The sequence below is a fragment of the Octodon degus genome, unplaced genomic scaffold (assembly GCF_000260255.1).
Source record: "Octodon degus isolate 3935 unplaced genomic scaffold, OctDeg1.0 scaffold00132, whole genome shotgun sequence".
NCBI classification, from domain to species: domain Eukaryota; kingdom Metazoa; phylum Chordata; class Mammalia; order Rodentia; family Octodontidae; genus Octodon; species Octodon degus.
In genome coordinates, this window is record NW_004524708.1 from 6,249,742 (window position 1) to 6,274,019 (window position 24,278).

A 24,278-nucleotide genomic window follows, 5' to 3' on the forward strand; every position below is an offset into this window, starting at 1 on the left:
AAGTTGTTAATATTTAAAGAAAACATAGAAAAAGCAAGTGACACTCTTGAACACAGTCTGGCCCCATCTCATATGATAAATGGCAACTCCTATTCTTCACCAGCGGTTCAGAGCTGGGGCTACAGCAGTGAGTGTCCCCATCCTCCAGGCTCCTCAGTGAAGCTGGGAAGACAAACAAGTGAATAGATCACGGCAAACGTCACTGGATTTGAGTGATACTGAATTAAATTTAAAGACAGCAAATGGCACAGGGATTTAATATTCAAACAGAATTAGCATCTTTGAAATGAAAAGGATAAAAAAAATTAAACCTTGTTCTTCCCTCTACATCACAAATACAGATTTCTTAAATCTGTGCGATTCGGCATTTGTATTATCATGAGTGTGTGTGTGTGTGTGTGTGTGTGTGTGTGTGTCCTTCACTTAGAGCCTTGGTGTCTCCTCTCCCCACATCAACCGCCTAAAGCCTAATCTCATTTTTATTTGTCTGAACTCAGTGTGTGTTCTGGGGTAAGGGAGTTCTGAAAGCCCAGAGTGCTGCGTTCTGGGCTGCTGGCACAGCCCTCCCAAAGATCTCTGTGGAGGGTTTGTTGGTTACAAACCAGCGAATGTAACTGAATGGTGGTGGGGCATGGAGCGAGGACAGCAGAGCCTCTGGGAGGAGGGAGATGGGGAGGGGCACACGCTGCATTGACCTGGCCTCGCTTCACGGAGGTCTTAGGACGTAGTCAGAGCACCTGCCTATGACAAGAGGCCCAGTGGAGCCTGAAACCCTGCCACCTGCCAATGATCCACATTGTGAAGATGAGCAGGTGAAGACAGAAGGCACGTGAGTGTGTCTGGGAAAAGCAAACACATGTGGCAGAACAGCGTGTGCCGCCTCCTCCTCGAAACAGCACGGCATGCATCAGAGCCCGAAGCTGCCTTCAGGAGACACCTGCTCCTTGCTAGTTAACACTAAATTACTTGCCCTCTTTGATCACAGAGTCCTTTTCTCACAAAGCAGCCACACACTAGCAGGATGCATTTTCCCCAATGTACCATGCAGGCATTTCTGCAGGAAGCCTGAGCAAGGCTTCCTCACCCTCCTCCTCAGCTGCAACAATGTCTGCTGAAAGTCTGGTGCAAGGTGAAGGGAGCATGTGTGGGCCTCCAAGGAAGAGCGGGTGCCCTATACACCTATGAGACAGATGCAGAAAAGTGGGTGCAGTGGAATGGGGGGGTTGCTGACAATTACAGCTCATAAGGAAGGGCCCTGCTTTATGAAGCCAGGGAGGCCTGAGATGGATATAAGCACTTCTCCTTCCCTGTGGAGGTAATCAGCAGAACCAAGGGGGAAGCATGAGGCAGACAGCAGCCGCAGGAGGCTTAGGGGGCAGATGCCTCTGTGGAGGGGGGAAACCGATGGAAAGCAGACCCATGTCTTCCTTCACAGGGCAATAGGCACAGAACCAGAAATGGGTGATGAGCCAAGACAGACAGTATGAAGAAATCCAGGAGGTCCTCTGGCAGATGCAACATGTGGCGGATCCTTGCAGGAAAGCAGATTCAGCAAGGGCAGGCATAGTAGGTGGAAAGGAAAGTCCTAGGAGAACCTAGAGGCAGGGTGCTAAAATAACCAAAAGTCCCCTGACTAGCTGCAAGAAGGACCCACAGGATGGTGTGGATGAAGCCAGGGAGGCCTGAGATGGATATAAGCACTTCTCCTTCCCTGTGGAGGTAATCAGCAGAACCAAGGGGGAAGCATGAGGCAGACAGCAGCCGCAAGAGGCTTAGGAATGGAATGGTAAGACATACCCAGGGCTTCAAGGATGAGGTGGCGCTATCCTAGAGCAGGCTGTAGGTGCAGGCTTTTCTCCATAAGCCAAGCTCACCCAGAAGGGCGAGGACACAATGGCCTTGGAGACCAGGAACACTGAGGAAGAACTCAAAAGAGTACAGGACAGTGAGTGTGGAGAGAGGGACACTGAGCCTGAGGAAGGGCAGGGCTTCCCATGGGATCTCTGGTTCTGGAGCTCAAAGGCCAGGTCGGCAACCAACATGGGAGGTGCAGCCCCGGGTGCAGGCTGGCAGTGGGGGAGAGTGCTGAGGGTGTGAAGGGCCCCTTCCCTTCTGTGAAGCCCACTCCTCAGAACCTCCCATGCTGAGCCTCAAAGGTTAGCTTGTGCTCCGTTTATTATTAAGTTTACTGGTACAATTTAGATACACATAATGATCACATTCGTCATAGAGAATTTGTGCCCATACGTGATATATCCTATTCCTCTTTTTTTCCTAATCCTCTCCCTTCAACCCCCTTTTCCTCCTTATGTACAAAGCTTTGTTTCCACTTTACCCTTCTTTTACTGTTTCGTCTTTCTTTTCCCTTCCCCCTCTCTAGTTCCCCTTTCTTTTGAACAATTTCTACCTATTTCACAATACCCATCATACACGTCAGGCCTTATTTAGCCTTTTGGTTTCTCACACCAAAGAAACAATGTGATATTTACACGTGTTTCTAATTCCTCTCACTTAAGAGTATGGTCTCAAGGTGCGTCCATTTACCTGGAAAGGTCTCCAGTTTATCCTGCTTCATGGCTGAGTAGCACTCCATTGTATAAAGATACCACATCTTTTTATCCATCCCTTGGTCAGTGAGCATTTGAGCTATTTCCAAGGTTTACCTACTACTAACTGTACCTCCATGAAATGTGTGCACATATATTGCTGTGGTATGATGTTTTTCATTCTTCCAGGAAAAAACCCAGACAGGAAATAGCTGAGTCAAATGGGAGCTGTAATGCTAGTTTTTTTGAGGAATTTCCATATTGAGCTTCACAGTGGTTGTACCAGTCTGTTCTCCCACCAACAATGGAGACAGCTTCATTTTTCCCCATAAGGCCTCTAGAATTTGTCATTGTTTTATTTCCTTTTACTTTTTAGAGAATAAAAACATAGTGAAAAATCAACCATTAGAAATAATACTGAATTTTACTAAGCAAAATGATAGGAATTCAATGATGGTTATATTGCATACTGTTATCTTCAAATTACTGGCTCAGATTATCAGATATAAGCATGCCAAATTGGTCCAAAATTGGTTGATTTCTTGATAACTTCCATTCTTTCTGAGATAGAATCTCAATGTTGTTTTAATTTGCATCTCTCAAATAACAAGTGATGTTGAAATTCTTTTATATATTTGTTGGCCACTTGTATTTCTTCCTCTGAGAAGCAGGAAGAAATTCATCTCAGATGCCCACTTTTAGATTGGGCCTTTTAGATGTGGTACATTTAATTTTTTATATGTTCTGGATGTTCGTCCTTTGTCTGAGGGACAGATGGTTAAAAATTTTCCCCCATTCTGTGAGTTGACTTTTCTCTCTCGTCATAATACTCCCCAAAATTGTTATACAGATTTAATGCAAAATCAAATGCCAATCAAAATATCAATAGCATGCCTCACATAACTGAAAAAAACATTCCTAAAATTCATTTGGAACCAGAAGACCCAGAATATCAAAAACAATCCTAAACAACAAAGGCAATGACGAGGGTATTACAATTCCTCACTTGAAATTATACTACAAAGCTACTGTGAGAAAAAAAAAAAATCACATTACGGGGGTAAAAAAGAAAAACAGACCTGAGGTTCAGTAGAAAACAATAAAAAAAAAAAAAACAGAACAATTCCAAACACACTCAGCCACTTTATCTTTGACAAAGCGCCCAAATATACTCCCTGAAAAAAAGATAGTCTTTTTAATAAATGGTGCTGGAAAAAATGACTTCCTACATGTCAGAGACTAATACTAGACTCATGTCTCTCACCATGCAATAAACTAAAATAGAAATGGGTCGAAAGTCTAAATATTAAAACAGAAACACTAAATTTTCTGGAAGAAAGAATATGTAGAACTCTTGAGGACTTCAGCTTAGGCACAGATTTCAGAAAATACTACAGAGAATCAACAGCTGGGATCTCCTCCTATTAAAAAGCTTTTGCACAGCTCAAGCTTCTGCATTGCTTGGTAAGCATCTTAAACAATTTCCATCAAAGCATACTGTGGCTTCATGTCTGGAAGGATTCATCTAAAAATGGGAAATGCCACCAACAGACGGGGCAACTCATGTTGCATCACAGCTGGTCCTTCCAAAGACTGAGAGTAAGAACACTGTGTGTTCAAGAAAACAATTTCCTGAGACAAGTTCCCAAGAGGCCAGACAAGGGGTGCATGTCTCTTGCTTGCTTGTAGAGCTTGGAGGAAAGCCATGGTCTTTGGGGAGAATCAAGCCAGCATGACAAGTCTTAATGAAGCATCAGAGAAGCCAGGCTGACTGGGACCTGCTGCAGGCCATATGAAGAAAAGGCACCTTACCCGGCCAATGGGAAGGTGCCAGAATCCACCCTCCTTATTCAGAGTCAATGGGCCTCAAAGGGGCAGCTTCTGATGGATGACCCAGTGTGGTTCCCTCCATCTAGGAAGCTCGCCTCTTAATTGTTGCTTTTGTCTTTTCTTTGAGGCAAACAGTGAAATGCTCATTGATGCAATTTCCTACACTCTATGTACATCGACCAGCTTTCAACTAAACCTTTTAAGGATCTATTATCTGCACAGAGCATTGAAGATTCAGCAACAAGCTACAGCTGCTCATGGCCTCAAGAGACTCGTAGTCTAGTGGCCACCTTGAATAATGGCTCATTTTATTTTCCAAAAGTTCTTTTGAATCCCCCATCCTCTTCCAAAGTAACTTATAACTTCAAAAGTCAATGAAAATATAGTTTAGGCCCAAAAACGCATCTGCTCGCCAGCATCCCCACAGTGGAGCCCAAAGATCAGTAGAAATCACCAGTGAGGCTCATGGACTCTGAAGACTCCCGCTGCATCGGATCATCTCTTCTCCAAACAAAGCAGCTCTGTAATACGCGGTCGCAATGCTTGCAGTTGAAGAGGTGTACACATTAGGAAACCAGTGCACAGCGAAAGCAAACAGAAACGTGTGCCCTTGAGGGTTCATCCTGAGTCCAGGAAAATATATTAACCAAGTCAAATAGAGAAAAGGAGCTAGAGGACAGTAACTGTAAGGGACCGAGGAGCAGGACCCCAGCTGAAGGGCCAGGCTGGCATCCAAAAACATAAGCATGATAGCTCGGAGAGAAGATACAGAGCCAAGCTCGTCTGAGGGGCTGGACTTCCACCAGGAAAGGGGACAGCATTTTCATGAAGTGAAAAGATAGGACCCCATAAAGCAGCTGAGTGCTGGAGAGGAGGTTGATGGTGACCCACTATTCAACACATTTTCCCCCTTTATTTTTTCCAAGTTGTTACATATGATACACAGGGAGTTGGCCCACAATTACTTGTCCGTCTGTGCCTCTATATTTGGATTGCTTTAAAATTTTGCAGAACTTAAAAGGACATAACACTGCAAAAAAGAATGTCAGAGCTTTTGTTTTCCATGAAGCAAGGTTAGAATAGGAACCTGGATCTCAGGGTGTGGCTGACTCCTAAGCACAAACCTACGCGTATTTAAAGAACCTCTCAGTCTTTGTGCCAGAGGCTGTGCTTCAGTCTGGGATCAAAGCTGTACAAGTGTCTCTGCCCTTCACATCACAGACTTCCAAACACCCCTGTGCCAGCACCACAGGCCAGCTCACAGTGCCCCATCCCAGCACACGCCTGAGCCCTACTGCCTGCCTCAGCACAATCAGATGCTGACCGTCGCCTCGGGGTCTCAGCCAAAGTGCGTGGATGGCGCGCCACTTGGTGAGCAGGCTTTCACAGCCACAGTTTTCATATAGAGTAGCAAAAGCATCTCTGAAAATGTACATGTCTTCTGGGGCCCCCACCTTCCTATCCGTAAAATGGGGATGATAATAACTGCCCTCCAAGGTATTGATGAGGACGAGGAAAGGTCACAAACACACGGGGACTGTTGACAAGTGTCTCACATGTCACAGGTGGTGAGGAAATGGTAGGGGCCATCCTTTGCCTCTCAAGGGAAATAGCCTCCTGCAGAGTCAGAAGCTAAGAAAGGAGACAAGCAGAGGCCCCCATGAGTCCGCATAGCCCAGGGCCCTTGCAGCCTAGCTGGTCCAGGATGCACTGCTACCTGTGGGGCAGTCCAGCCAGCCCCTGGGTGTGGCTGCTCCAGGGTGCCTGACAGTGCCCCCACCTGTGTTCTCTGGAGACAGCAAGCCCTGGGTTCTAGCTACCTCAGAAATACCACAGTGCTTATGAAGAGGGAGTGTCATGGGACATTCTCACACTAGGGTGTCTGGATTAACCCCATGGTGGGGGCAAGGAGCAGAACCAGAGGCCCTGGGAGGAGGGGGAGGGTGGCAGGGATTCAAGAGACGGAAGAGAAACAGGTCAGAAGTGTGGAATAAAGCACGGTTTTGAAGACTGACCAGAGAAACACTGGCTATTCAACGAGGCGGAGTCATCAAAAGTGAGACCAGCAGTGGACATTGGATTTCCGGGGCCTGCAGAATACTGCTTTGCTCTGGAACAAAGGCAGTGTGCTTTGAAGGCCCTGCAGAAAAGCCAGCAAAGCACAGAGAATCAAAACTTCTCGAGGATCAAGGAGACCTGGCACAGGCTCTGAAGAGTGGGGAGGGGAGGTCACATCCCTTCATCTAATTACCAGCCCCACCGTCTGCACCCCAGAGACAGGGATGGCCACTGCGCATGGCTCTACCCAGCCCAGGGAAGACACGGAGCTGACAAGATGGGCATCTATGGGGACACCGTGAAATGTGAGTCTCACATGCAGTCACTGTGTGACACAACCTGTCCTGTATTACCATCTGCACCCAAGACTGAGCTCAGGAGGAAATGTCTATCACAAAAGGGGAAATCACCCACATAGTGAGCCTGGCACCCTCCAGCATGGAGCCATCAGACACTGGGCAGCTGATGCAGGAGCTGCTGGGGGCCCTGAGAGAAGCAGCTCTGGGAAACACGTTCTCCTCCAGTCCACGCCAGTTCATGCCACATGGGGCTGCCTGGGTCCACACCTCATGAGAGGGCATCAAAGCCAGGGCATGTGGGCACATGTCACTCCTGTACAGTGCCAGCTGCATGGGAGGCCAGAGCCAGAAGCCCCACGAGGAAGAGCAGACCAGGCCAATGACACTGAAGGCTCCCAGTCCCCTGGGGCCAGACCAGAGGGATGGCAGCTCCCGGATGAACTACCTACTCATTGCATCAAATGGATGCAGCGACCCCACTCAGTGGTTGGCACGCATACACACTAACACATGCACAGGACATTCTCATACAGACACATGCAACTTACACACATGCACACTCACATGTGCATCTATACACCCACATGCATACAAATACACAAAGATACACATGTGCACTCCAAATGCACATGCAACTGACACATGTGCATTCTCTTACACTACATGTGTGCATATGTACACTACCCCTGTACAGTCACATAAAACTGACATAGGCACAACTGCAAATATACACATATGTGTGCACACATATGCACTCAGGCATACATGCTCACATGTGCATACACACAGACAGCTCACACACACGCACCCTCACATATAGACCTATATATGCACATACAACTAACACATATACATGAATTTCCATTCACACATACACATGCACACTCATGTACCTACAATTCATGTTCACACACAAACAACTCAAACATACAATGCACATACTCTTACATGTACATACAATTCATACACACCCACACCACACTCAGTGCATAGCCACGCATTTACACATATTCATACTCTCACAATACACCCACACACTCACAAGTGCACACCTTACACTTATACACCCATGCCCACAGACATACACAAACACATACACACTCGCACATATGCATTCACATTCTCAGGCCAATGTCCATCACACACACACACCATTCACATGGGCTCACACACATACAAGCACACACATACTGCTGCTTACACTCACACATGCTCACATATGTCTCCCACATACTGTCAACATCCTGTGTGAAATATGACTCCCCCCACCCCATTTTCTAACCCCCCAGCTCCTGACAGGTTACCCCACCTCACCCCACTCTTCCCATGGCCTGCACACTCTGCTGGCTACGACATTCTCAAGAACTCAGGTCTGGACTCTCCCCTGCTTCTTGGAAGATGAGCATCTTGGAAGGCCAGTCCCAACTCTTCAACCTGTTGCCTTGGCAGGGTAGAACCCCAGGTCAAACCAGACAGCAGAGAACTGAACTGCTCTGAGCTTTCCCAGGGGGCAGGGCTCAGGCTCGGGACCAGCCAAGCCCTCCTTGTTCCAGGGCTCTTACCTCATTCACAAAGACCCAGTGGCTGTCCTTGGAAGCCAGGTTGGTCTCCACGGCCTGCAGAGAGAAGAGAACTCACGTGAACGGAAGCAAGCTGGAGCAGCCAGACACTCAGGGTGGTTGCTGAGATGGGGTTTATAAACACTGTTCTTGCAGAAATTCCTCACCAAACACGCTGTCCCCCTGAGGCCTGCTCCAGCTGCCTCAGCCTCAGGAGGCTTTGGCTGAACAGTCCTCTGATTCCCCACATTCTTCTTCCTCTCCTGCACCAGCCCAGAGCAAGATGAAAGGAGCATTCCTTCAGGCATTGTGGGGCCACAGTGTGGGGTGCCTGCCTTCCCTACAAGCACCTCTCTTCAGGACACCAGTCACCAGGGTACAAGGCTGCAGAACCAGGAAACTAGAATGCTGGATTTATGGCAGCTTGTCTGGCTGTATCAAGTGACACAGGGAAAACAAGCTCTCCGCTTGGAGCCACCTCCTTTCAAGGTCTTCCCTGCTCCTGGGGAGCAGCCCAGCCTGCTCTGCCTCACCATGTTTTTTTTTTTGGGGGGGCGGATCAGAACCAGGGATTGAACTCAGGCCCTTGTGCTTGCCAGGGAAGCACTTATTCCACTGAGCCATCTCCCCAGCACCATTTGTTACAGTGCTCACCCCCACCAAGCTCGAGTGGTTATTACCACTCATTTATTACCCATCTGTCTTCCCTGCCAGTCTAGGCACCACACCAGGCCACTCATGAACTCGGGGGACAGCTTTCAGTAAGCACATCACCTTTTTTATATGTTATTATTATTATTTTTCATCTAATAGAATGTTTACTTCTCTTTTAATTAGAAAAATAAAAATGTTCAAAACCATCTCGTAGTGTGTCACCATTTTAAAAGAATGTGCTGATGTGAGGACAATGTCCCACTGGTCCCTCTAGAATCATCCCCCTCAAGTTTTTGGAGTGTTCTTTGTCAAAAACTCCTACATCACAACTGCAGGTGCTGTCTACACCTGTGTATCCAACAGGTGTCTTTCTTAAAACCACACCAAAGACGATACATCAGGCTAACATTCTCATGTTTGACTTCTCTGCATTTCCTGGACAGTAGTGAGGGTCAGACTCTTAGTTAACAACTGGGACACAGAGGGCTCAGAGCCTGTGCCAGCGACCCCACCCATGTGTGGCCCAGCAACGTCCCAGGCCCCCTGGTTTCAGACCTCACTCCCCAGTGGTGGCCATGCCCAATGGCAAGGGTGGCAAGGTAATGAAGGTAGAGGGCATGGACAGCCCAGGTGAGCTCCAGCCCCTATTCCTGTGCAGACAACACCCCAAAGACAGCAAGAGTGGGCACACAGACTTCCCTGAGCCCACTGGAAATAGAGGATACAGATTCTCTTCTCGAGACCATGAGTGAGAAGACACCAAGCTCTGAGAATAGAAACTGATGCAGGACCAGAAGAGGCCTGGTCCCCCACCTCACTGCCTTTTCTCCATTCTGTTCATCTGTAACTGGAAATGACACCTGCCCCTCCTGTCGCCAAGATATAGAAGTCATCTGTCTCAGAAGCAGACACAGAGAACGACATCCATCATGTCCTGAGTGCTCCCAGGAAGCAGAGACGGGAAGGGAATCACCCCGGTCCTGTGCATAGGTCCAGCCTCACCTCCCCATTCACTCACACTCCACTTTGGGTCCCAGGATCTTCTTTTGATCCCACCAGCCCCTCATCCTGCAGGAGACTCCAGGCACCACTCTCATACTCAGAAGACAGGAGGCACCAGAGATGCCCTGGGTGAGCACCGAAGAGCCTTGGAAAGGTGAGAGGTCTATTCCGCCTTTGAGGGTTGGTCAACTGGGTCACCCTGCTTGATGGAGGATGCCACTCAATGTGGCCAAGTCATTGGCTAGGACAGGGTAAGCCAGTGACCTCTTCAAGTGAGCAAGGCTGCTGAGAGGCCAGGACAGTGGAGTTTCTTTAAACTCATAGAGAACTGTGTCATGCCAGAGATTAGAGTTGTTCATTACAGCTCCTCACAGCAGATGTTAAACCAATGGCTCAAATACCAGAGAAGACCATTAACTCAGTATCTGTAATAACATTCTAACTTTCCATGTAGCTCGAGAGGATGCTGGTGGCCTTGCAGCTGTGGGGTCCCACTGCAGGAAGTGCTGTGCTGTGCAGCATTCACAGGTCAACAGAGAGGCTCTTCCCAGTGAGAGCTAAACCTCCTTCACACACTGACATTCACACTATGGTTCTCAAGTCTAGCTGCATGAACAACCTTCCAGGGGGCAAACCCTGAACGTCCCCCCTACTCAGGGTCCTAACTTACTGGGTACAATGATGCTCCTAGGATCTGGTGTTGAATCCAAGCCGTACAGGTGAGGAGGCGTCTGCTGGTCCGCGCTGGAGCCAGCACTGTGGACTACTTAGCCAACAGCAGGGAGCCCGCAGAAGCAGGTGAGAGCCCAGCTCCCCTAAGGAGTCTTCCCACCAGGTGTCAGACTCACACAGGGAAGATATTTGCAGAGGGAATTGATCAGAAAACTCTGCAGGACAACTGGCCAACTTCCCTGTCCTACTTTCCCTCACCAATTAAGCAGCAGCTAATTTGTTAAGCCTCTTTTCCCCATACAGAGATAAAGGGCACTTACTTGGCTGCAGTCTTTTTCCAGGGGCTGTGGCTCCCACAGAGGCTGACCAGGGTGAGGGGAAGAGGCAGCTGCTGTGGGCTGTGTAAGAACCCGCAGGCTTCCCTCTGCAGTGCCTGGGGCTGCCAGCCTGCGGGAAGGACCTAATGCTGCAGCTCAGGCCCCAGGGCTGCACGGACTGTGCTTCCAAGAGGTGCACAGCTGTAATCCCAGCACGCAGGAGGCTGAGGCACAAGGATCACTGCAAGTTCGAGGCCAGCCTGAACTGCACAAGAAAACCCTCTCTCAAAAAGACAAAAAATAGTGCTGGGGAATATAGCTCATGGCACAGCAGTGAACAAGGTCATGAGTTCAATTCTTGGTACAAAAACAAAAAAGGTGTATCCCCTTCCTTCCTCTCCCAGCTGTGTCCACCCCAGTGTAAGGCAAGTCCTCCCCAACAAGCAAGCTCGGGGTGGAAGCTTAGCTGAGTCCCCTCGGCAACCTGCCCCACCCTCTGAGCCATTTCCTCGCCCCCACAGTGTCTGAGTACCAGCCAGGCTGCACACGCTTCCTGTGCCCCCTCACATCGTGTGCATGTCTGATTCCAGGCACTCCCCATGTGTTCACACCCGACCCTGACACTCAACGCTCTGGCTGCCTAAGCCCTGCATGGCACTCTGGGTGCCCACAGTTTACAACTCTCTCCTGGACGAGGGGCACCCAGAGACAGATCCTAGCAGATTCGCTCTCTGCCTGGGGCTTCCCATGCAACCTCAGCAACTTCCAGAATCTTCTGCAGGATGGAGTCAGAGTGACCTCCCTTGGCTTCCTACACTTCACTGTTACCCTCCGCTACCTCTGTTTCTTGTTTTAACTCCCCTGGGAACCCTTCTTAATAAATCATTTTCACATAAATCCTCCTCTGCAAGTCTGCTCTGGGAGCCCAACCTGAAACAAACACCTTCCGCCTGAGGTTATGGTGAGAGTTAAATGAAATTACACACAAAGCTGACAGCCCAGGAGGAAGTGTACCATAGAAGATCAGTCAGTGAGAAGGTCCCCAAATCCCTTCCCCCTGGGGCTCCTGCCTGCTCTTCTTTGACAGGTGCTTTCAAAAGTGCACAAGTGCATCATCCCTCCTGCCCTGCCTCCTTCCTTCATCCAACAGATGGGGTGTGCAGGCCCAACAGCTGTCCTAACGCTCTATATCCGAGTAACACTGCAGACATCTGCTCAGAGGAGCTGACCCAACAGGCTACTGAGGGAAGCTCCTGCGTCCTGCGTGGAGCTGGTACCTGAGCTGGGCAGAGGACAACAGATCCTCAACATAAAGCAGGGCTGGGTGGGGGCTCAGACAACTACCGAGCTCCTCACGGAATGCAGAATCCAGGACCCAAGTTAAGGTGAACCCAAATGGGTTGTGCACTGCAGTGGCCCAAGCCTCACCCAGCACAGGACACCCTGCTAAGTTGCTATGATCCCTCTAAGGCCCTCAGGCCCACCCTCAGGGACCATGAGCTTAGATCTGTGACCAACAGAGCCCTGTAGAAGAACAGCTGAGGAGGTAGAGTTCCAGGGGCCAAGTCAATGTTCTTCAAACTCTTTTGAACAGAGGAGGTGGTGGGAGCTAACAGTGTAAGTGGCCCGTGGGACAGGCTGGGAGGGTGGACACAGGACGAAGGAGGGTGGAATGGAGAACACATAACATGCAGAAATGTAGCCGGCTGTCATATATGTGTCAAGTGCTGTCTGTCATATGTAGCCTCTGGGGAGGCAGAGTGAAGACAGAAAAGTATTTCCCTACATATGAGCAGAAGCCTTTCTCTGAACCCCAGTGGCCCATGGTATAAGCAGTGGTGGGGCAAATGTGACATGAGATACCAACATGCCACCCTGTTCCCTGGAGAAAGGGGGCATTTGAATTCTTTTCTGGCTATCCCAATCCTACAGCTCCCCTAAGGAAGAAGGTTGAGGCCAGCTCCAGCTCCTGTTCCCAGCAGGCTCTGGAGGGGACACAGGCCAGGCCAGTGCCAGGGCCATCACAGCTGCTGCCCTCTTTGGCATGGTGATACAGATCAGATCCTGAAGGAAGTAGAAAAGTTGGGGTGCTGAGCACACTGGAGGAAGAGTCTGCAGCCAAGGCACCTCCCTGTGTCTCTAGACTTTCACAAAGCTGACTAGGTTCATGTCATTTCCAAGACTGCAAGAGCCTGCTCTTATTATGCACCCCCTTAATACATTGCAATATCTCCTTTGCATCTCCTTTACTTCTGACCATCTAACCAGGATGGCAGTGGTTTGTCCCCCTTCACAGATAGGGACTGAGACCTCAACGTAGACTCAGATCTTCGCAGAAGGCCTCAGGCCAGTACTCAGCACGGACCACATTTGAACCCAAGCCCAGCGACCCCGATGCCCATGTTCTTATCATCACCTGGTCATGCTGCTCTGCAAAAGCCTGAACAACTGTCAGAGAAAGTACATGAGCATCCGGCTCGGGCTGGCCCCACGATAGTGGGAACAAGACAACCTTTCTTCTCATTTTTATGAAAACACCATTCCAAGCAGTGGTGTCTTCCATCTCCAGGTTAACTTGCTCCCAAAGCCTATGACCATTATTGGCACCTGGTTGCTAAGGGTAAGCCTTCTTCTTAGCCCACGGGACTAGAAAAAGAGCGGGGGGAACACTTCTCCATGGAAGCCTTCCAATTCCATCGTTGAGGATTTATTTTACACAGTGCAAATGCCACTGATTATTTATGTGTGCATTAATTATTGGCCACTTATCTGGGTGCCGCCCTCCCCGACACAGGGAGCCCGAGATAATAAGAGCTTGTCTCCAACTACCAATTTTTTTAAAACCCTAACTCTAACATTTGGGAACATTCTCCCCTGGATGGAGCCCAGGACCTGGCACTTTCCCAAGGACAGACACCCAGCTCACTTTAAAGCCCCACGCTGCCTTTGCAACAGTGTGCTATTTGGGAACAATCCCTCCAAAGCAGGAAGGAGCGCAGTGTCCCCTCCTGTGCAGAGGAGGAGAGTGGCTGGCTGCAGGAGAAGAAGCCTCTGCAGGAAAATGGGCAAAACAGTCATGGGGAGGCCCGAGTTTCAGAAGAGGTGCCCAGCACCCCAAGACAACCTTACAGAGCAGTTCTTATGAGGACCCCTGCATCCCACAGGGGCTGGCTTTTGTGGGCAAAGAACCTGAGGCCCCAGCTCAGCTCCTGCCAACCCCACAGCATGTTTGCAGAATGCAGCAATTACAGCACCACAGGGAACAAGTGCACATACAGAACACATCTTAAACATCCTCGGCCTTGCCTTCATCAGAGATACGCCCTCCAATTCTCCCCACGGAAAGCATTCTCCCTGCTCCTGATCTATGCTTATTTCTAGATGCCACCAAAAAATCTTGGGCCCACACTGGTAAATCCACCTGTTTTCCCTGGATCCCTCCCAGGAACCAGCCCTTCCTGACCAAGTGTAAATCATGAAATCCCACTTCCCCATCTTTCTGCCAGAGACTTCTCTAACTAAGCTCAGAAGCACAACCACTGCAGACAAGGAAATCCCTTCACCCAGGCACAGGAAAGGTAGCTTAGGACTCGGAATACCTCTCATGCTGCAACTGGGAAGAAAGGAAAGCAAGAATGATTATCTAAATATGGTAATAGTCAGATAGATCTGACCGATTTCCAGTCAATCACGAGACCGCCATGGTCCACACCCTCCCTGTTGCCCCAGTCAGAGGTAAACAGCCGAATCTACACCCAGCAGAGGACAGGAGTGGCAGCTCACAACCTCCAGGGGAGGAGGATTCATTATAGATCATTTGCAGATCCTTCAACTGGAATAGAGATGGTTCCAGGGCTGTGCAGGAAGCACAATTTACTGTAATAAAAAGTGAGAATATGCTACATGTGAACAATTTATAAGGAAGTGTTAATATCAGCAGAAAAATGGAATAGCGTCTGCTTGCAGGCACGATCTGTTTAATAAGATCAACTCGGAGAATGGAAACCAGGCAGTGCCGATGAGTATCGGCTAATGGGACACTTGGGTTTTAATCAATGATCTACCATCTCCTCACCACCCGGAGAGCACAGAAACCGAATCAGGCTGTCCACATTCTCCTCCCGGAGGCTACTCAGGCTGGCTCCTGAAGGGAAGCCACGGGAGCCTGGCTCTTCTATCCTGTCTCGTCTCAGGGATGAATAAGCAAGACGTTCAGGCCTTCAGTCTCTCAGATCATCACACGTGCCCTTTGTGAGAACCAAAATCTCCAGGAGGACAAATCACTGCTGAGCTTGTTTATGTCCTGATCTGGCTCAGTGAGAGCGAGAGCAGCCACCAGCTTCTGCAGGGTGGGCTCTTAACCAGCAAGTGACTCAGTGTCCCTCCATCGGGGCAGAGCGTGCGAACCTTGAGGACAAGCGGCTGCTACAAGGTGCTCCTCCTCTGTCTGCTGCTCAGCTCATTCTTCTGATGAAAGCCAAGTCCAAACCTGAAGGCAAATATTTTCTTCTCTCTCCCTCCCCTGCATTTCTCCATGCTCTCCTGGGGCTTGGGATGCTGCCGCTGGCATCCAGAGCCCAGCTTCAGGTACTCAAAGCATCAGACACTGCAGGCAGAGGATGTGAAGACAGCTTGGCACTGAAGAGTCCCTCTTGGGGCTGCTGGGTCACATCACACCCTCCCAAGTACAGCCGTCAGCCCCCGAGCCCCATGTCATGGTGGGCATCCACAGTAGGGAAAACAAGGACACCCCCTCAAGCTGCTCGATTAAAGCATTAGCCTTCAAGGTTAACACCATGTGTGACTCCTGCAAATTATGCCCCTTGTGATCCTGCAACTACTGCTATATGTGGACTTAATTCCTCTGTTCAACCCAAATTGTTTTTAAAAGATGGAAGCATTTGAATTCTTTTTTAAGGCAATAAAGTTGAAAGTAGCAATTCTTTACCAAGCTGATAAGAGCTGCTGGGTGTAATTTGTATTCTTTTTTATGAGCCTGACTTCTTGGAGAATGAAACAGAAAGAAAAATATATTCTTTTCAGTTCTTGAGACAACAGCCTTTTCTTCCTTGGGGTGCTGGGAGGAGCTCCCTAGCCCTGGAATTGACAGGAAACAAGTCCCTGATATGGGACTTGAGAAAACTGGGGAGTCATCTTGTGGACCGGACAGGTCAGGGTGGGACAGCTAAGGGACACACTGCTGCTCATGAACCTTCAAGGCCTCAGGGAGATTTTGATGGGTCTCAGGGGCCCTGGGACTGAGGAGACCACAGGTTCAGCGAGCACGAAAGGGAATCATCTTTAGAGTCCAGAATTTAAATTGCTTTATTGTCTTTAAAACAGCCTTTTTTCCATGGGCAATGTCAGATAGTGGTTCCCAGACTTGGGAAATGCTTTTGTTTTTCTCAAAGCCCTAGGGATCTGCAGTAGAACCAAACAACTTGGCAATCAGCCCCAGGGACAAACAGAAATGAATCAGAAACCACAAAGAAATGTGCTTAATCCTGGGGATGTTTCCCTCCTGCCCTGGCCCCACCCAGTGCCAATTCAGAGCATCTGGAAGGTCCCTCCACAGAAGACCTTGCTGAGAGAAAAACGGGCAGCTACTGGGCCCCCAAGGGACAGCACATGCCAGCTTCAAGGAGAGGGAAGGAGGACACAGGGTGTACAGGGGCAGCAGCTCAGTCACACTTTCACACGTTGTCAATGTGGATTTGGTTCTAAAGTTATTAGATAAAGCAACAATCAATTATAAGAAAGATTAACCAGGAAGATTCATTAACACGTGGATAAAGTATGGCACAGGCATTCTAATTCATACATGGGGTTCTGCATCAATTTCCCTAGCCTTTATCATTCTGTCCTTGAGTGTACTGATTAAATACCAGTAACAATGTGGCCCTGTTCTGCCCCAACAATTCAACCACTCTGCATGTAGGCACCGCAGGTGTGAGGGCGATCTGCACTCCAGGCCTGCCCCCCACCTCACAGAAGGCCCCAGGCAGTGCATACCTCCTTCCCCTGGCTCTCACCCACTGTGGCAAGCTCCATCTTGCACTCTGCCTGCTGAGCCAGAAGCTGCACTGTACAGCCCGAGAGCCAGTGCGTTCCCAGTTAAATGTGCACACAATGCATCTCGCGTTGGTCTTGGCATAACATCAGAGGTTGGAATGACGATGGCACAAGCCATAACTTAGCACCTGACACACAGCCAGGCCCGCTTCCAGGGAACCTGGCCTTCATCCCACAAGTCGAGACTTCCAAGATTATGGTCCCTGGAATGGAAGGGTCTCAGGATATGCTCACATTTCATTTTTTTTAAAAAAAAAAAAAAGAAATCTGATTTGAAAGTTTAAGATTCTTGCCTCCTCTCTTTCCCTACCATGAGAATCACAAAACACACTTCCAGAAAAGCCCTGTCACAGAAACTCCACACATGCCTGAGTTCAATGCTTAGCAAACTTATCTCCCGAGAAAATTAGATATTTTTTGTTCAAGAAACATCCCACAGGACCTGAGGTGACAACAGGAACAAAGTAGAATACATAACAATCTCACTTTTGGGCACCTGGGAAAGGAAGTTAGGATGGGAAGTGCTGGGTGGGATCTGGGTTCCAGAGGGGCCAGGTGGTGGCCTGGTGGAGGGGAACTTCACAAGCACCAGAAGAACATTTAGGAAATCAGTTTAGGGCAAATTACAATGGTCCAGAAAAGTGGCACTAAGGACCACAGCAAAGCAGTGGTCACTGGGTGGGAGACCAACAAAAAGTTAAGAAAGTAAACACTGAGGAGATGGATCCCACTGGGAAATCAATTGAGGTTTGATGGAGAAAAAGGAATCTGAAACAACTCAGTGCAACTGCATAAAGAGGAATTAGGGGCCAGCAAGATAGCTCAGCAGACTAAGCACCTGCTTAGGCAAGCACAGGGACCAGGGTTCGATCCCTAGCACCACATGCCATGCTGGCCCACCCCCAGGGCACCGAGCAGGTGACCGAGTCCAGGTGTGGTGGTGCATGCCTGTAATTCCAGTGCTGGGGAGGCTGAAAACAGGAGGATCACTACAAGTCCAAGCTGCATAGCAAGACCCTGTACCAAATACATTGAAAGAAAGAAAGAAAGAAAGAAAGAAAGAAAGAAAGAAAGAAAGAAAGAAAGAAAGAAAGAAAGAAAAGGAAGGAAGACAGACAGACTTCAAAAAAGAGGAATTAGACCCAGCTCGGTGGAAAAGATGGTGACTTCAGACGTAACTTCCTGGGGCCCATCGAGTGGGAGAGGTCCACTGCAAATGTTTGAGGAATGTGGTCATTTCAGGAATGACCAGGAACCAGGCGAATGGCAGGTAACACAGTAACCCTTAGCCTGGGGAGTACCGCATCCACCAGAGTGAGAGCCAGCGATGGCTGCCTTGGTCCGCACATACAGTGGAGTTGCTCCAGCTGCAGGATGGTGACTCCTGAAGGACAAGAGGCAGGCAAGGAAAGGCAGGAAGACAGGAGCCGCCCCTCCTTGCCCCTTGAGCCACGAGTTCTCCCCTGCTGCCAAGTGATCACATTCCTAGGGAAGTACAGTTCACGGCCAGCTGCCTCCCTTTCAACCCACAAGGATTTATTAAGAGATACATTTTACACACATACACACACACACACACACACACACACACACAAGCAGGCATGCAGACACATACATCTACCTATTTCCTTTGACTGCCCATCACAAGAGACAGCCCAGGGTACATCAAAGCCTTTCTGAATGTTGCTCCATTCTTCTTGTAAATGTCCATTGTTGGGATTAGTCCAGTATTCCATCCAAAGTGCACAGGCAATTTGGGATCCTCTTCTTGTATATCGCTTCACCTTAGGTTTATTAGCAGAAGTCAATTTTATGAGCCAAGTATAAAGCTTGATCAGCCAGGGCAAATGTAGACCTAAGACCTAGTTCTTTCTTTTACTGTCTTGCTTTTAACTGCTCTGGGTTCCGATTCTTCATCTAAAAAGTCAGATGCTTGGGTTCCAACCTATGCCAAGAGTCTGCAGGCAGGAGGTTTCCAATGGTGCAAAAACCCCTAACATTTTGGGAGGTAGGTGAAGGGTGTGCCATAGGAGGTATCAGAGACAGTGGTGGGGCTTTTGCTGCTTAGAAGCAGAAAAATCTTTCACTTGGGGAGAGGCGCAGGAAAACTGACAAGACTGCAAGAGTACTGAGAGGTGGACTGTCAATGAGAGATGTCATGAGGGCTCTACACTCCTAAACAGGCTGATGTGGGTTCCTGATAAGGACACATTCCACCCTGTCTTATTCTGCTCCCCTGCCCCACTCTTCCACATCTATTAGAGGATGACACAGCATGAAGCCATTGCCAGATCCCAGCTACCTGATCTTTCACTTCTCAGCCTCAGGAGCCGACAAATGAACTTCATTCTCCATAAATGTCCAGGCTGTGGGAACACAGAAGGCACCTCAGAAAGGACAGAGGGGTGCTCTCCCACTGCACAGGGCAGTTGATCATGGGGGTCTAGGTCTACTTCTCCAGCCTCCTGCTCACCTTTGTCATAGCATCACCTGAACAAATGCCTTTCATTTCTTATTAACTTGGTTTTAAAACTTTTTTACAAACAATGGGAAAAATAGTACTTATTTTAAAATTTTGAGTATCCAACAATGACAGGAGCAATGTGCTGAACAAGAATATAATCAAAAGTTATTAACAGGAGAAGAAACAGTAACCTAAAAGCACAAGATGACCATCACAGGCAATACTTTGCAAACATTACTGTATACTAAATTATGATTTTTAAGGCTATGTTTTTGGAGGCTTTAATTTTTTAAAGGCCTTCCGTTGACAATGGCAGCCTCTGGCCTCCCATTGTGCTCCCAAGAGACAAATGCTGGCATTTCATTTGCTATTTCTTCATGATTTACTTCCATATTTCTGATTCTCCTTAATCATGTCCTGACTGCAGTACTTCTTTGGTCCATCTGAGACATACATATTATCTATTGCCTTCCTGATATGGTAATGAGGATTTAAATCTTTGCTATGACCCTCATTTATTCATTCCCCTTTCCAATATTTCCATTTTAGTTGTTGTGTTAGTTACTTTTGGTCTTAGCTACTCTTCTCTTATTGCTGGGACAAACACTCAACACTCAAAATGAGGGAAGGAAAGGTTTATTTAGCTCACAGTTACTGGAGGTTTCAAGACACTGGAGGGGAGGCTGGGGCGCTGCCATGTCCAGGATGACCCTCTCCACACCTCTCAGAAAGCACAGGCTAGCCAGTTCAATGGTTCGAGCCTCTCTGGCCCTGCCCCTTGGGCCCTGCCCTTGTTCTCTGGCCCCAACCCTCAAGCCACTCATTGCTCCTCCTGCAGCATCTGCCCCATAATTTACATGAGGCTTTGGAGGAACAACTAGATACAAACCGTAACACTTTTCTTATTACTGAGCAAAATACCTGACACCCAAATTTCAAGGAGAAAACGTTCTTCCCGCTGTTTCTTGTAAGGCCTTCAGGCCATCTTTTCTATTCTCCTGTTTCTTCTCAGCAATCAAGATCACTTCTGCTCTACCTTTGCAGTTCATAGCTTGAATGGAGTTTCCATTCTGGCCAAACTCTAAATGTTTGGCATTCTGCTAGTCTCTTTGCTCTTGATTCTCAACACAGATTTGGCTAAAATTTTCCAACAGCAGCAATGCCACAGCATCAACATTAGACTGTCTTGAAATTTCTTCTGCAAAATCAATTAGTCTGCTACTCTTAATCTCAGTGTCAGGCAAAGCCTCTGGATACAAGCAAAATGCAGGCAAACTTTCTGCTATGACACAACACACATGGTCTGTAGCCCAACAATCAATGTAGTCCTTCTTCCCAGCAAAAACCTCCTGACCCTGGTCCTTACCTTCAGGAGTTCTATTAGCATTCTAGTCTCGTAAGCAGGGACCAGAATCTCCCATTAAACACAGCCTAAGATGTCCCAGCTCTACGTTTTTCAGTGAGCATCTCTGAACCCTTTCAAGCTCTTCCCACAAGCCAGTCCCAAAGGCTCCTGAACCACACGGTCAGGAGTCATCACAGCAAAGACCCCACTCTCAGTACCAAATTCTGTCTTAGTTAACTTTTCTCATTGCTGAGACAACATAACCAGCAAAGTTAAAGGAGGAAAGATTTCTTTAGCTCACATTTTGTAGAGGTTTCAGTTCATAATCAGCTGGAGCTAACACAGGGTGGCACAGAGCAGAAGGGTAAAAACAGTTCATAGTCGGCAGAAGGTAGAAAAACAACAAGGGACCCTAACAGGATCTTTCTTCCCTTTATCTTATCCAGGCTACTTAGGGCAGGTAGAACCTACACCCTTGCTACTAGTGCCTTTGAGCCTAGCACTGCCAATGGATCAATTCCATTGTCACACACTGTGGATCCAGGCACCTCTCAAAATCCCCACCTATGATGACATGAGGCTTTAGGAAGACATCCTTCAAGACACAAGCCATAACAGTTATATCTCACTTTATTTTATTTTTTTAACTAAATCTACCTTCCCACTTCACCATTGCACTGTTCACATTAGCCAAGATATGGAGTCAATGTAGATGGCCACCCATCAGTGAATGGGTAGAGAAACTGAAACGTGAATATACCATGGGATGACAGATAGCCTTTAAAAGGGAAAGAAATCTTGACATTTGTGACAACACAGATAAACCCAGAGAACATACGTTAAGTGAAACAAGCCCAGCAGAGCAAAACATACTGCATGATCTCATCCATACGTGGATGCTAAAAATGCTGATCTCATAGAAGCAGAAAGACAATAGAATGTCATTACCAGACATCTGGGGACAAGGAGGTACTGGTCAAGGAACACATAATTACAGCTGGAGGGAGGCATGGATTTTAATCTGTATGCAGACAAGGAAAATACAAACAGAAAGTAGATGCTTAACTGTCCAAGGGTCAGGGAGTGAGGTGGAGGGGCAGAAATTACTGGGGAGATGGGGAGAGAAATGAAGATTACCTGATAATGGTTGTGGAGTTTTTCTTTCATGTCACAAAAATATTCTAATATGATTGTGTGATTGCTACACAGTTCTGTGAACATATCCAGACCCACTGGATTATACACAAGAAATAAATATGTGGTAAAATAGGTGAATCATATCACAATGAAGCTCTTTATAAAAAATTAAAAAGTGTTGACTCTATAATGATTATGGCATTTTCGACTAAGCCAAGTAGTCAGTTATAATCCTATCTCTTCTTTCCAACCTCAGCTTTACATTAACAAATGTCTTGCTTTGTATCTAGTAACATAAGTTGTATGATACGGTTGTCCAAATGCCTAACCATACAAAACAAGCTTTCAGAGTCCATCTGCCCTGGAGACAGCCCTTAGCCACTGACTCCTGGTGGTACTGCTTAGACTCTGATCAGATACCCAGGACTGTTCTGGGACTCACCTTTTTGCTCTTCTGTTTGATCCTCTACACCTGTTATTTTTACTTATTTTTATATTTTGGTCTTTTGCTTTATTTTTTGAATTCATCTGATGACAGCTTCTAGACATTGGGGCAAGAGGTGTGAATTTTTGAGTCTTTGGAGGTATGGATATTTTTTGCTACCATACTGACTGGTACTTTCACTTAGCACAAAACAGGACAGTAATGCATTAATATTAATTCTCCCACAGGAATAATCTTTCTCCAGTGTCTTCTTATATCAGTGTCACATGTAAGAACCAAAATTCCATTCCATTTCCTGTTCTTTTTATGTCACTGCCCATCCTGTGTCTCTCCTTCATATAAAAGATATTTTTCAAGTGCATATAGACCCCTGGTTTTCTTTTCATACTTCAAGTGAGGATTGCAAAGTTCACTGAAGGGTATATAGGATGTAACTTGTGGATCCATCAATGGTTTTCTACCTCAGTCTATTCTCAGTTCAATGCCAGGTAATGTATAAGTAAAAGAAGTTTACTCCACTCACAGTTCTAGAAATAAGTGCAGCCATGATCCCCGCAAAGGCGCCACTGATTCTACCACTACAAGTCAGTCAGCATCACAGTGGAAGCCCATCCAAGAAGGAGCGATGCACTCAGACAGGAAGCAACAGGTCTGGGTACTGACCGTGGTCCTGAAAGAACTGCTTTAATCATTTCTGAGGGTGATGCTTCCAAGACCTAATTAGGCAAGCACTTATTCCATTGAGCTATGAAGTACAAGAAGTAAAGCCATGTTGTTATGTTGAGCTGTAGGGGACTCAAATCAACAATTTCTGACATTGCCAGTCAAGAGGAAGACCCAATGCTATTATGGACTACTGGACTCTTTTGGAATATATTTTGCTGAGTTAACACATCTATAATATTCAAATGATGGAACTAAACAAAAAAGGGGATACAGATGAATGTCCATTTTGTATCTGTGTATTCAAAGTGGTTAGGATAGATATACAGTTACATTCTCTTAATGAATAGAGGGATTTGTTCTAATAGTTTTTGTAAATAGGATATAATGTCCACATCTTGTACAGCAAATAACCACTAGGAAGAGTATGCAATGTGTTAATTATTGAAACTGTCATACCAATTTGATTTGAAACTGTCTCATTGCTATTTGTTTCTCAATAAAATTATGGAGAAAAAAAAGACCTAATTAGGTGCTACCTTTAAAAGTCTCAATGCCTCCCTACACTGGAAACTAAAGACCAAGCTTCCAGCACAGAAAACTCCAGGAAATGCACTCAGATCATATCCATACCAAAGCAGCTTCCTTCCTTTTGCCTTGGAAGACACCCTTCTCCTCTCCTCCCCACTATCACACTGGGAAGTGTTCTCTCTGAAGGCACTGTCTCCTCAGAAAAAGAGACCTACAATGTCCTGTCTTAAGGAACTAGAAAAAGAGGAAGGAGCTGGAGTTCCATAATCTCCATCAAGGCCACACCCCCACTGACCTAAAGACCTCCCCCGGCCTCTCCTCTTAAAGGTTACAGTGCCTCTCACTGACTGGGGACAAAGACTTTTTCACATGGATTGCTGAGTGAGACTTATCCAAGCCCAATATTCTGCTTTGTGGGAAACAAGGGAAATAACTTAAAGGCCCAAGCCCACACAACAACATGTAAATCTCCGCTTATTTTCTTTTGCCTTCTGCTACCTGCCTCACCCCATTTTCTAGTGTCTCAAGGCTGAGGCTCTCAGAGGTCTGTATATAGCACCGGCATGTTCCCCCAAAGTCAGTTTATTGCCAAGCATTAAAGTTAGGGCTGAGGATATAACTCAGGGTAACAGCAGTTGCCTCACATTAAAATTGTAACATCTTTACATCTTCTAGATCTTGGGC

General features: G+C 47.4%; 1 protein-coding gene across 1 annotated transcript in view; it reads right to left on the reverse strand.

Annotated features, from left to right (window-relative positions):
* Grid1 (glutamate ionotropic receptor delta type subunit 1) overlaps positions 1 to 24,278 on the reverse strand; it is a 719,620-nt gene that overhangs the window by 325,691 nt on the left and 369,651 nt on the right. Inside the window, exon 5 of the mRNA XM_004641224.2 lies at positions 8,296 to 8,349. Within this exon, the coding sequence (XP_004641281.1) occupies positions 8,296 to 8,349 (54 nt within the window). The remainder of the gene's footprint in view (positions 1 to 8,295; positions 8,350 to 24,278) is intronic.